General features: G+C 51.7%; 2 protein-coding genes across 2 annotated transcripts; both read left to right on the plus strand.

Moving 5' to 3' along the window:
* Window positions 1-2,523: 2,523 nt before the first annotated feature.
* H310_05220 (hypothetical protein) lies at window positions 2,524-3,020 on the plus strand (the record flags this gene model as incomplete). The annotated part of the gene is made up of 2 exons (XM_008869883.1): window positions 2,524-2,726; window positions 2,792-3,020. The coding sequence occupies 2 exons, from the start codon at window positions 2,524-2,526 to the stop codon at window positions 3,018-3,020; spliced, it is 432 nt and encodes a 143-aa protein (XP_008868105.1).
* A 3,201-nt stretch (window positions 3,021-6,221) lies between these two features.
* H310_05221 (hypothetical protein) lies at window positions 6,222-7,810 on the plus strand (the record flags this gene model as incomplete). The annotated part of the gene is made up of 6 exons (XM_008869884.1): window positions 6,222-6,362; window positions 6,450-6,572; window positions 6,626-6,678; window positions 6,766-7,105; window positions 7,171-7,501; window positions 7,527-7,810. 6 exons carry the CDS (start codon window positions 6,222-6,224, stop codon window positions 7,808-7,810), a joined length of 1,272 nt encoding a protein of 423 aa, XP_008868106.1.
* Between the last annotated feature and the right edge of the window lie 6,274 nt (window positions 7,811-14,084).

The raw sequence follows: 14,084 nt of genomic DNA on the forward strand, positions 1-14,084 counted from the left end.
GTTACGGAAGTTGGTTATCTTGCCAGGAATAGCACGCAGTTATCTTTCCCGTAACGCTGCGGCCCTTGACAGAACGAAGGATATAAACTCTGGGCAGCCAGTGTGGAAATATATCATCACAATTGATTTTTCCATCAACCCCTCAAGTGTTTCCTGGACCTTTGCCTCTCGTAGTATCAAAAGTCGCCTGAGCCATCCCCCTTGCGGAAACCCGTCTTCAAAGAGCTCGAAGGCTCCCAAGGCACTTTGGTTTCTGACCAACGAGGCATGTCTGACGTCCAGGTGGACTACTACACCACCTTGTACGAATCGGCACCGTCGACCGACTCGGAGAACGCCTTATCGTCATTCTTGGAACCTCTGACAAGAACGCAGCAGCTATCTGCTGACGCGCAAAAGCATCTTGCAGCTCCCCTGCTCGCCAATGAGTTTTTTTCACCCTATCAAGTATAGCAGCTCGAACTCGGCGCCAGGCCCCAACGCACTACCATTTGAAGTACTCAAGCTGGCCCCGCACAAGTGGTCTCTTGTTTTGGAACTGCTGCTTGCCAGTCAACTGAATGTGCATCCGCGACTGACTCCCCTCCAAACTTGTCAGCACTTCGGTTTTGCTGCACAAGAAGGAACCCTAATCCCAGGCGAAAAACTACCGACACATCAGTTTGCTCAATGTGGACGTCAAGATTTTGACCAGTATCTTGGCATTTCGACTCCAGCGTCACATCCGCAGCATCATTCACAATGACCAGCAAGGCATTATTCGACGAAGCAACAGCGAAACGAGTATTCAACGCCTGGATGACATGCTACACTACATGAAGCACTACAGTCCGGCGTCGATGGTGGCCTTGCTTGACTTTGAGAAAGCATTCGACCGAGTGGATCACTCCTACTTGCTACGTGTCCTTGGGTGCTACGGATTCCCAGAGGAGTTCATCGTGCGGGTGATTTACACTGACCGGCGATCAAGGATTCTGGTGAATGGTTACTCGTCCAAGCCAGTTCCTTGGCGTCGCGGAGTACTGCAAGGCGATCCGCTATCACCACTGCTCTTCGTGATTGCACTGGAGCCAATGTGCCAACTGCTGCGGATGAATTCCAAGTACGGCATCAAGACGGGCGACAGAATTCATACCGGCAGTTATTTCGCAGACAATTCGCAATTGTACGCAGCCAACGAGTCGGCCCTCCACCGCCAGCTAGCTCTGGTGCAGAGGTTTTGCGACCACTCCGGCTTTCGATTGAACGTGGACAAGACTCAAGTCCTTACGTTTTTGCCTGTGTCCGAGGCATTGGCCAACCTCCAAGTCGTCCGCACGGCCCTCACGAAAGCCCTTGGTATCTTGGTGGCTCCCAATTTACCCACCCAAGCTCGATTCAACTAAGTGTTTGACAAGTTTGTGTCTCGCTTGTCCTTGTGGCTGTACAAGGCTCGAACACTTGCTGGTCGAGTCGTGATCTTCCACTCCATATGCTTGCCAGTCATGTGGTACCAACTGGCATTCGTCCCAGCCAACAAAGAACTCGCAAGGAAGATCGATAAAGTCATGCTCCATCCAGTTCATTCATGGAGAAGACTTCAATCCATCTGCCACTTCGTCTGGACTGCGGTTGATCAAGAAGGATCTTGTATTTCTGCCGAAGAAATTTGGAGGGCTGGGCTTGCACCACGCGATGGACTTGTGGCAACGGCGGAATTGCTCAGTCATGCTTCGCTATGTCAAAGAACTCGCCACGTCGTCATCGAGGTCCTCGATGGGCTATTGGATCATGCCTGGATATTGTTTGCTGGAGAAAGTATTTTATCCATGGGGCTGTCCGTGGGAACTCTTGCTCGCTGACGGGAATTCACACTTCATCCGTCAACTCGTCAAGAACACCAACATCACACCAAGTTGGACAACGATTCTGACGAACTGGTTCGAGTTTCGCAGAGTTCCATTTGGATATCCGTTGTCGGAGATGTCTCTCGATGTCCTTCTGTGGCACAACGCGTTTTTGCCGGGTTTGCACGAGCAGTGCTCAAGAGACACCCAACTACAAGCACTGACGCTTGCCCACCTGAAGATCACGAGGCTTGCACACTTGTTGACGCCCTGTGGTCGCGTTTGGCCCGTCTCGGGTTGTTTCCCAAGATCCAAGCCGCTTGTACACACGCAAACCTGGCTCCACCAACGCGACGGTGGATCATAGTCTTGGTGGCCAAGGTATCGGCAGTACATGGGGAAGTCTCGGAAGGATTCGACCTGCTGTTTGTTTTCCCCAGATCAAGACCGACTTGGTTGGACTTCCAGTGGGTGCTATTCCATCGCAACATTCCGTTGCTGTTGGCCTCCGCAAGTTCCAAGATCGCAAAGGTTAATAGGACAGACGCGGGTGGATTGCAGCTACGGACCAAACACCTGAACCTTCCTGAAGACTTCTACGCCGACCAAAAGCGAGCTTATCAACTGGCCGCGATGCAACAGCCACAATTCACGTTATAACGAGTTCGTTTACGAGACCGTCCTGCGAGCACACGCGATGCAGTACTTGTTACAATACCGCGAACCTCAGTTCAAGTGCAATTACTGCGGCGCCAACGAGACATACCAACACTTCCTGTTCGAATGTCGGTTTAGCCAAGAAGTTTGGACTCCATTTGGCTCGATCCATCGCCTCTTGTCTTGCGCTGTACCGGTCAATGCGAAGGAACTGGTCTTCGACGTACCCAAGCCCCGGTATGGGTATTACTGTATGTGTGTGGTTTTCTGCGAATTTGGCTTATCGTTCGTGCATGCGTCCTCAACAGCATTTGGCTGCAACGTAACGATCGCACGTTTCGACCCGACCTCCCAAACAAGACCTCAATGGAACTCGCCGTCCAAGTAGCCCACTTGATCAAGCTGCACCTCAGCCAGCTACTGCAGGACCTACCGATCAAGAAAAGCTACTCCAAGGTCTTCAACACGCTTCGAGTCCTCAGCACTGACGTTTGTCTACGTCAATATCTTGTGCCCAATGCAATCACAGACTCATAACTGACAAGATGAATTCACTCAAGGTTCGACGGTAAGACAATTGCGCCTTCCAGCCCGACCTCTAGCACACAAGAATCAAGCTGCGTTACCTCCTACACAGTTCTAACTATTTATGTAGTACGAGGCAACTAGGTTAGTTCAATAGAGTCTTTGCTCAAACAATATGGGTAATGAACTTATTTCAACCGCGATTTGGACCAAAATTGGGTCCAAATCGTGGGGTTTTCGACTTGGACCTCCCAGATTTGGACCCAGATTGTGTGCAAAGTGCATGGGGTGGTCATACTGGACCTCCCAACCACCAATGCACACCTGTCGTCACGATTGTCGTCCAAAATTTCGTCATCGTCATCGTCACGGATATCGTCATCCGCGTCGTCATCTGCACCCTCGCCAATTTTGTCACTCGCACCGTCACCTGCATGGACACGGTTTTCGTCATCTGTGTCGTCGCCCGTGTCGTCGTCAGCATGATCGCGGATTTTGGCACCACTTGGGGCCGATTTCGAGCCAAAATCGTGCACTTTTTCCCTTCGAAGCCGCGATTTGGACCAAAATTGGGTCCAAATCGTGGGGTTTTCGACTTGGACCTCCCAGATTTGGATCCAGATTGTGTGCAAAGTGCATGGGGTGGTCATACTGGACCTCCCAACCACCAATGCACACCTGTCGTCACGATTGTCGTCCAAAATTTCGTCATCGTCATCGTCACGGATATCGTCATCCGCGTCGTCATCTGCACCCTCGCCAATTTTGTCACTCGCACCGTCACCTGCATGGACACGGTTTTCGTCATCTGTGTCGTCGCCCGTGTCGTCGTCAGCATGATCGCGGATTTTGGCACCACTTGGGGCCGATTTCGAGCCAAAATCGTGCACTTTTTCCCTTCGAAGCCGCGATTTGGACCAAAATTGGGTCCAAATCGTGGGGTTTTCGACTTGGACCTCCCAGATTTGGATCCAGATTGTGTGCAAAGTGCATGGGGTGGTCATACTGGACCTCCCAACCACCAATGCACACCTGTCGTCACGATTGTCGTCCAAAATTTCGTCATCGTCATCGTCACGGATATCGTCATCCGCGTCGTCATCTGCACCCTCGCCAATTTTGTCACTCGCACCGTCACCTGCATGGACACGGTTTTCGTCATCTGTGTCGTCGCCCGTGTCGTCGTCAGCATGATCGCGGATTTTGGCACCACTTGGGGCCGATTTCGAGCCAAAATCGTGCACTTTTTCCCTTCGAAGCCGCGATTTGGACCAAAATTGGGTCCAAATCGTGGGGTTTTCGACTTGGACCTCCCAGATTTGGACCCAGATTGTGTGCAAAGTGCATGGGGTGGTCATACTGGACCTCCCAACCACCAATGCACACCTGTCGTCACGATTGTCGTCCAAAATTTCGTCATCGTCATCGTCACGGATATCGTCATCCGCGTCGTCATCTGCACCCTCGCCAATTTTGTCACTCGCACCGTCACCTGCATGGACACGGTTTTCGTCATCTGTGTCGTCGCCCGTGTCGTCGTCAGCATGATCGCGGATTTTGGCACCACTTGGGGCCGATTTCGAGCCAAAATCGTGCACTTTTTCCCTTCGAAGCCGCGATTTGTGTGAAGATGCAAATTAACTTTGCTCTGGAAATTTCTAGAACAACGGCTCCTGCTATTCCAATATTGCAAGTGAGTGAAGATACAAACATTAACGTGCGACAGAACATGTCCAGTAGTGAGTGTAGGTTGATAGCTTGACAGGTTAACAACTAATTCACTTCCCAATTATCAAAGTTTTACTCAAGTGCAATTATCATCCATTTGGACCAAAATTGGGTCCAAATCGTGGGGTTTTCGACTTGGACCTCCCAGATTTGGACCCAGATTGTGTGCAAAGTGCATGGGGTGGTCATACTGGACCTCCCAACCACCAATGCACACCTGTCGTCACGATTGTCGTCCAAAATTTCGTCATCGTCATCTGCACCCTCGCCAATTTTGTCACTCGCACCGTCACTTTCGAATTTGCCTCGTACCGCTCAAGTCAAGAAAGTTCTCAGTGCCGCCGCGCTCAAGATGCCCGCCGAAAACAGCTGGATGCTTTTCCGTGAGACCATCACTCACGGACCCGAAAAATCAAAATTCTGCGAGGAAGATGTGTCTGGTTCAACCACCCATCCGGATGGTGGACCTGTTGTGAGTAACACTGTGTTACTCACATCGAATGAAGATCTCGATGACGCCATTGGCCGAGCTCCGACCTTCGCCGCCGGTGTTTCCAGCGTCGGGTCTACGATTGGTGTGCCGTCAGGTGAAGACCTCACTCAGGCGGGTGAGCCCCTTGGCGCTGCAGGTGGCTGTGTGCCTTACGTGTCCGTAGCTGAAGGTGCCGGCGCGGGTAACTTCGGAATGCTGCAGGCTCGTTCGTCGTCCCTAGAGGCTCCAGGTAAAGACACCTCAGTTGATACTGTCCTCCCGGGGACTCAGGGGGAGGGTTGGTACGCTGAGGGCGGTTCTCGCCGGAGCAAACGTGTATTCCCATCACCGTTTCGCTGGGACGACGACGTCGGGGGTCAAACACATACCGGAGAAACCTCGCCGGGTACCAACGGTCTTGCACCGACCAGTCTTGTGAACAACGAGGCTGGTCACACAGCTACCCATTGTGGCCCCGCCTGTGCTGAGCCTCCCAAAACGGGAGAGGAAGAAGAACCCGTGGGCTCGACTGGAGACACTGCTCGCGTGAGCATGGCAATGCCGGCTCGATTAACGGCGAAGTGAAGCCGTCTCGTTTGAAAAGTGGAGTGGGCACCAAGAACGGAGAAGAAAGCGCTAAAGTCACACCAACGAAAGTATCCAAACCCAAAGGAACTTCGCAAAACACCAAGTTCCGTGAAGTGGGTGGACACGCTGTTGCCGACGATGCCATCGCTTGGTGTGAAGCAGTGGCGGGTGCTTTCTACAAGAACCCTGCAGACATGGACGCATTCATCGAAGACATTCTTCTGATGCCCCATTGTCAAGTCTACGAGCTGACAGTGCACTTGGGCGAAGGCTACCGAGATTGGAAAGAGAAGACTCTGTGCAATCAATTCGTCAAGTAATAGCCGGGATCGCTGTGGGGATCCAAGTTCCGCGAAATCCTGACCCACAAGCGCGATCCTGTTACCATGGTCATCTCGTGCTACAGCTTGGCAACCTGTATCGCGATGGGCGGATCCACGTTCACGCTCGAAAGGAAAGATTTTCAAGTCCCCAAGTATTCGCAGTACGCGAACAACTACCACGTCACCTTTCACAAGGTGAACAATCCGTCCGTGGCACGTGCGATCGTGAAACAATTGGCGTTGGTGACGAAGAGAGTGGTCGCTGCGTTCAATCCAACGGCAGATCAAAATGTGGCTTCGCCTCATTTGCGCGTGACCTTCAAGACTTAGTCACCTCCGGTGGCTTCACTTCCCAAGGACGATCCTCCCTTGCGGGAAATCACCGTCATCGACCCAGCTGATCAACCAGTTGCCCTTGTGTTCCAACACAAGATTGCAGTGTTGAACAAGCATGTACCTCCGTCCGTAAAGGCTCACCAGAGGAAGCCACAGGGATCCGGCGGAAGTCCCCGGGATTCAACGACCAATACAACTGCTGGTACCTCCTGTTATTGGACTGGTAAGACACCGCAACAACTCGAGGACACACTCCTTTGTCGCCAACCCCTGAGGTCGAGCATTCGAAAACTCGAAGCCTTGCGGGCAGCGACATGTCGATTGAACAAGGACACGGTGGGGCGCCAACAATGGAAGACTATGACATGGGTGACGCTGCAGTCAGCCCGCCAGTCGTTTTGAACGCAAACGAGGTGAATGCTATGGAAGGCATGGACACTCCACACCAAATCCAGCTCGATACCGCTCCCGAAGTGGAGGAGCAATACACTTCTCCGCTGGAATTCCAACCGGTTACGGGCGACCGGTTCAACCCAGCTCCCAAGCGGCCATTGTCACCTCTGTCACCGCAAGTAACAACGTCAAACCGCAATGCATTGCTTCAAGAAGACGACTTGGAACTTTCCTTCGAAGGCTATGCGCTGCCTAGGGTTTTCGTGGAACACGCTGAATTTCCTCGCCTAACCACCCTGGCAAAAAAGGCCGACCCAACTAGTCAAAAATTGCGCACTTTGAACGGGCGACCAAGCTGATTCGAGAGAAGGATGTCGAATCCAACATCTTGGCGTGCACTCGCTTGCTCAATGCCGAGCCGCAAGTGGTGGCGCATTCCATGTACCCAGCGGAGGCGGAATTTGGATTGTTGAAGGCTCTGGCTTCCACCCGCACCATTCACCGTCTTATGGCCTCTCACACTGAGACCGGCGACAGCGGAGACTACACGACGTACTTGCCGTTCACGCCAAAGGCTGCCAAGATCAGCAAGAGCTTGCCCGTGAATTGGCGGCCAATCCAGCGGAGTCCACTGTTCGTTTGGCACTGGAACGGTGGATGTGTTCCTGATGAATTGAGCTCCGTACTTGTACAACAACCTCGACGCTCTGGATCACTTCTGCGGCCAACGTGCCACACGGTGGGCGACTGGCGATGTCCTGATGGATTTGTCAATCCTGAAGGTGGCGAGAACTCTCTACCCAATTCTCAAGAGCATGAACCTGCCATCGTTTATTGGGGGCACACTAGAGTTCTTGGTGGAAACGATTATGGATCACTCCACCAACCTCGACACTCTGTGCGACGAAGCGACGCACTCCATGCAAGCCACAGCGTGGGAAGACCTCCAGGTCTCCGCGTAATGCTGTTGGCTCTACACCTCCCACTACCCCACACCACCATCACGTTACTTATCTGCACTCGTTACATTTGAGTCACGATCACTTTCTTGCTCTCCCATCTGAACTCGTGAATTGGGACCCACAAATCCTCTCCATCAACACCAACGGTTTCCCCAACAGCCATCGGTACATCCCCCAAAACCTCTCGTTCACCCACGACATCGCGTTTGTCCGAGCAACGCGTTTTCGGGCTCCAAGTTTATAAGACAAGGTGTCCAACAACTGGCAACGTCTAACCAACCACGAAGGTGCTGTGTTCTTTGAACCTCCCCTCAATCTCTTGGAGCTCACTTCATCCGCCACGGGTGATTTGGCAACTTTCCTTCACCCCAACTCGCCGTTGAAGTATGAGGTGGAAATGGCACATGATAGCCCCATCCTTCCTGGCAGCTACCTGCAAATCCAGTGTATACTCGGAGCAGCGACTCTTGTCCTTCACAATGTGTATGCGCCAGAGACATGGACCGAGCGTGCGCGTTTCCTCGACTCACTGCCCCGAGATTCCCCCCCACACACGTCAGTGGATATCTGAAGATCTGGCCCGTCGTCCGAGCGTGCGTTTACTACCAAGTTTGGCTACAGCGCGCCGATCGCACGTGTCGTCCCGACCTACCATTCAAGACTCCATTGGAAACGGCAATCCACTCCGCCGGTCTCATTAACCATCACTTGACGATTCTTCTCTGGGATTTACCTCTCAAGAAGTACTGCACGAATGTCTTCAACGTCCTGCGAGTGCTATACGACGATCCGCGGTTAAAAAAGCGTGTTGTCCCGTAAGTGGTCGATACGTAGCCGAAGCCCAGCGCCAGTCATGGCCAATCGAATGCTCCAATAACCTCAGGAACCCAACCACAACATATCAATACGGTACCAAGTAATAAATTAGTTCAACAGAGCCTTGCTCGACAATTAAGGCTAACGAAACCCACCCAAGCCCCGATTTGGACCCAGATTGTGTGCAAAGTGCATGGGGTGGTCATACTGGACCTCCCAACCACCAATGCACACCTGTCGTCACGATTGTCGTCCAAAATTTCGTCATCGTCATCGTCACGGATATCGTCATCCGCGTCGTCATCTGCACCCTCGCCAATTTTGTCACTCGCACCGTCACCTGCATGGACACGGTTTTCGTCATCTGTGTCGTCGCCCGTGTCGTCGTCAGCATGATCGCGGATTTTGGCACCACTTGGGGCCGATTTCGAGCCAAAATCGTGCACTTTTTCCCTTCGAAGCCGCGATTTGGACCAAAATTGGGTCCAAATCGTGGGGTTTTCGACTTGGACCTCCCAGATTTGGACCCAGATTGTGTGCAAAGTGCATGGGGTGGTCATACTGGACCTCCCAACCACCAATGCACACCTGTCGTCACGATTGTCGTCCAAAATTTCGTCATCGTCATCGTCACGGATATCGTCATCCGCGTCGTCATCTGCACCCTCGCCAATTTTGTCACTCGCACCGTCACCTGCATGGACACGGTTTTCGTCATCTGTGTCGTCGCCCGTGTCGTCGTCAGCATGATCGCGGATTTTGGCACCACTTGGGGCCGATTTCGAGCCAAAATCGTGCACTTTTTCCCTTCGAAGCCGCGATTTGGACCAAAATTGGGTCCAAATCGTGGGGTTTTCGACTTGGACCTCCCAGATTTGGATCCAGATTGTGTGCAAAGTGCATGGGGTGGTCATACTGGACCTCCCAACCACCAATGCACACCTGTCGTCACGATTGTCGTCCAAAATTTCGTCATCGTCATCGTCACGGATATCGTCATCCGCGTCGTCATCTGCACCCTCGCCAATTTTGTCACTCGCACCGTCACCTGCATGGACACGGTTTTCGTCATCTGTGTCGTCGCCCGTGTCGTCGTCAGCATGATCGCGGATTTTGGCACCACTTGGGGCCGATTTCGAGCCAAAATCGTGCACTTTTTCCCTTCGAAGCCGCGATTTGGACCAAAATTGGGTCCAAATCGTGGGGTTTTCGACTTGGACCTCCCAGATTTGGACCCAGATTGTGTGCAAAGTGCAGGCAAGCGCAAGGTGGAAGACGATCAAGTCCTGTACACGTCAAAGGAAGGTGCTGCCAAACCACGGAAGAAGCATGCCAAGGACAACTGTCTATACTGCCACAAGATCGGCCATGATGCAGTGGACTGTCGATTCAAGAAGCGCATGTGGCCAAGGGTATCCAGCGCAAGTGTCTTCTACTGCCTGAAGAACATCAAGTCAACAATGTAGAAGCCACTGACGAAGGATTCATTCTGGCAACCACCCACGACGCAGTGGACGACTTTTCGGATGGGTGGCTCCTCGACACCGCGTGTACAGCGGACGTGACGGGCGACAAGTCCAAGTTCAGCAAGGTTTTCAAGTGCGGCGCCGTGACTCTGCGCTTGGCCGACAACTCAGCACTGACGGCGAACCACATCGGCGCATTCAGCATCCAAGTGGACGACAATTACCGCATCGAGCGTGCCAATGTAAAGTATGTGCCTGGCGTGATGAAGAGCTTGTTGTCCTACCGACAGCTCTTGCTCGATGGATTCGAACTTGTGCCCTGGGACCTGTCAAATTGCGTGATGATCAAGGCCAACTCGTGCATCGAGCGGGAAACCATACCCAAGCTGGTTCAGCGGCACCTTCGTCTAGCCCACCTCAACTTTGGAGCGATCAAGCAAGTTGCCCGCAGCAATGTGGTGGACGGATTGGATCTTACCAAGTCCGACCTGGCCCAAGACAGCTTCGAGCGGTAGCTCTACGGCGTGAGCTATTTTTCTAATTGTATGTGATGTTGATGCAGTATTGAGTGTTCCAACGTAGGACGAATTGCATGACATGAGGTGATTATATTGTGCGATTGCATCATATTTTTACATCGAGGATGAAGTGAACAGGTTAATGCTTTCATTTGATAGTATATCCAAGATTATTCATACATGATATCATTTACTAGGTTGTAGAGGTAATTTGTCACCCATTGGCTAAAAATACTACAATTGCTTCTAGCCGATTGAATGCTGCGACAATAATAAAGTAACGAAATTATGGTGAAGCACCACTTGGAACATTTTCCCGTCGTTCCCTGTATCCTTGTGCAGAATACAGTGAACTTGATAAAAGCTCGACAAAGTGGTACTCCAGGTTATATGGAAATTTGTACACGCACAGCGTTGTAGTAGATTTAGAAAAAAATTACACTTGGGAACGACGCTGAATAAGGCCGCGCGAAAAAACTTGGAATATTCGTTTAAACTATCCAATCAAATTTGATTAAATCGAATGGATGAATTCTATTGGTTATACATATTCCCGGCGATTATCAAGCCAACATACCTGTACGTTTTGATAACCTTGTAAGTCAATCCACCACCATTGCCCATGGACGTTGCAACGCCAATGCGCCGACAGCGCCCAAAGCTTGCACAAAACCTCAATGCTGTGCTCTTGGCGGAGAAAACATCCGTTCAGCACGCAGCTGCAACAACTGGTTACCCAGCAAGAGCGTGCCCCGATGGCTATATATGAGGCCAACATGATGTCGTTCAAGGGATCCAAGACACGGAAGAAGAACACTGGCGCATGCGGTGGCAAGCCCATCATCCCCCAACCACGTGAGCTGGTCACATACCTCAAGGACCTACGACGCCAGGAGATGGTCGTGACATCTGCCCTCATGATACAGTTCCTTCGCATCGACCACATGGCATGGATCGAAGACTAGGCATGGATCGAAGACTACATGGCGACGAGGAAGTATGGGTACAACCCAATGTATGAGGTGGATTTGTTCTGTAATGATAACCTTGCAGAATCTATATTCAGAGCTCACAATTTTAATTTGATTTTGTCGAAAGCTCCGAAGTCCGTTGTCCCTGATTGGACTACAATGCCCTCGGACCAATCACAGATAGCTGCAGCGGTCTTATTCAGCATCGTTCCCTGTTGCTGTTTTGATTCGCCCAAGAAGAACAAATATATTCAAAATAACCGCTTGTTCAGCCACTCATCGGCATCCAAGAAGTCACGTATACCCTTGACGACACGAATTGGTACGCGCAAGCGCAGCCATCGTTCGCCTCATTCAATGTGATGCAGGCGTGGCAAAGAGACCCCGTACATGGTGGTTCTTCGAACCACCATGTACTGCGACGAAAGGCAAGGTTGGCGGAGGAGGGAACGACGACGATGGCGCCTGCGCGCGTCCGTCGCTCCCTTGGAAAGCACACATGAGGTTCCAGGTCGACCTCGCGGCATACATTATCGACACGGCCATTTCGTCAAAGAAGGGCCAACGATCGGGATCCTCTTGTTCTGGGTCTTCCTCGATCTCATCTGGATCCCGTACGAAGTGTACTAATTTCTTCCACATCGTCCAACGCATCGCGATGGCCAGGAAAACTTGCGCCGTCTGGTGAATCGAGCCGAACTCGCGGCCAAGTTTCCGTCCAGTACGTCCGAGTGCCGGTCGACAGGTCTGACGCCGCTCGCGTGTCCAATGCATTCTCGTTTGCGGATTTTGCACCGTGACGCGGGGGTGAATAGAACCTGTGGACCGTGCGCCGCGGCGTTGACGGCCTGCTTTTGACGTTCCGCGACGGTCTCTAGTGCTTTCCACTGCTCGATGGAGACGACGCAGCGTTGTCGCTGCCGCGGAAAAAGTCCAAACACCTCGACAAAGCCACGACGCCCGACAGCAGCGGCGAGGACGCTGTCGCACCCAAGGACATTCCGTCCATGGACGGAATGGCAAGGGTGCCTCACGTTTGCCGAGTGGAAAGGCGCGGTCGCCATGTATTTTGTGTGCGGCACACCGCTTGTCATGCCTGGCATTCAGTTGCGACGCCGGCGAGCACAATCTTTGGCATTGAAGACCAGGATATGAAGTTCATCGAGCTCGTTCAAGATATCGTGGGGCAGCACACGGGAGCCACCCATTCCGTCGTACGATTCCAGCCCAGCTTCGTTTTGTTCGGGATGCCAGCACAAACGTAATCCTGCACCGCGAGCTTCCTGTTGTCCTGGACGGGTCGCCGGTGACCAAGGAAATCGTGGGGAATCAATTCGGAGCATTTCTGATCACAGTACGTGTTGGTCAAACGTGGTGGAGATTTACCTTTGTCTACACCACTGCCCGTTCAATGTGGCCAAATCAGCAATCAATGTGGTTTCGACATTTTAATTTCTTCGAACGTCGAAGTACATCTGGAATCTATTTCATTCAAAGTGGTTTAATCTGCAATCAATGTGGCCAACCTGTAAATTGTAATTCGATCGAACATGTATTGACAAAGGCTTGCATTTGACGGGCTCGCCATCAGGTCCATGCATGACGTCGACACGTACTGCTTCGATATGGACCGGGCGTGCGAGCTCAAGAGGACTATCAATCCAGTTTTCAATCAGTCCGACAGGGCGGTCGCATCCGTAGAATGGGCTCGTCATGCAGCCGCAGTGATTTCGTTGTCCCATTCGAATCCACAAAATGTGTGGTATTGTCGGGGCCAACTGGGATCGTGCACGGGCAATACGGATTGTAATATAAATATGATAGAATACGAATATCAAGATACTAAGATGAGTAGCGTGTAGGCTGTGAGAGCAGCAGTATTTAGCATACTTCAAGACACATTTAGCATCAGTGTGCGACGAGTTATGAAGAAAAAACACCAACTCTCAGCAGCCGAAAAGTACTTTGTTGTAAAATGCCATGAATACTTTATGAAGCTAAAGGCTACAACTACGGGTCCACAAGTACTCGTGCGACAGAGGGTGGCTGAGTGCCTCGGCTTCTCAACGAACACCATCAGCCGAATCATAACGGAGTGGCGGCGCCACAAAGACCCATCCTGAGCCCCAGCCGATCGAGCTCGTGTGGGGGATGGTGACGAACCGCGTGGCACTGCGTCCATCGAAGAACGTCGCGGAGCTCGAGGAACGTCTATGAACGTTGTTTGGAGAGGTGAACAGTCATGATTGGGTGTCGTCCTCCGCAAGGCGCAGAACTACGAGGGTAGATACGAGGCACTTGATGAAGACGTTGCCTTTGTCTCGAGCGGCGAGGAAGAGTATAGCTTCGGTGGGTCTTCTATTGGCAGTGATTAAAACGTTACTTAACCTGATGCGTTTTTATATAAAACCTTCCATATTACCTATACTTCATCTAAGCCTGGTTAGATTTGTCCAATCAATTGTCCTAAAAATAACCCTATACTCCAACTGGAGATGTTTTT

Source organism: Aphanomyces invadans (genome assembly GCF_000520115.1).
Source record: "Aphanomyces invadans strain NJM9701 unplaced genomic scaffold supercont1.8, whole genome shotgun sequence".
Lineage (NCBI taxonomy): Eukaryota > Oomycota > Saprolegniomycetes > Saprolegniales > Verrucalvaceae > Aphanomyces > Aphanomyces invadans.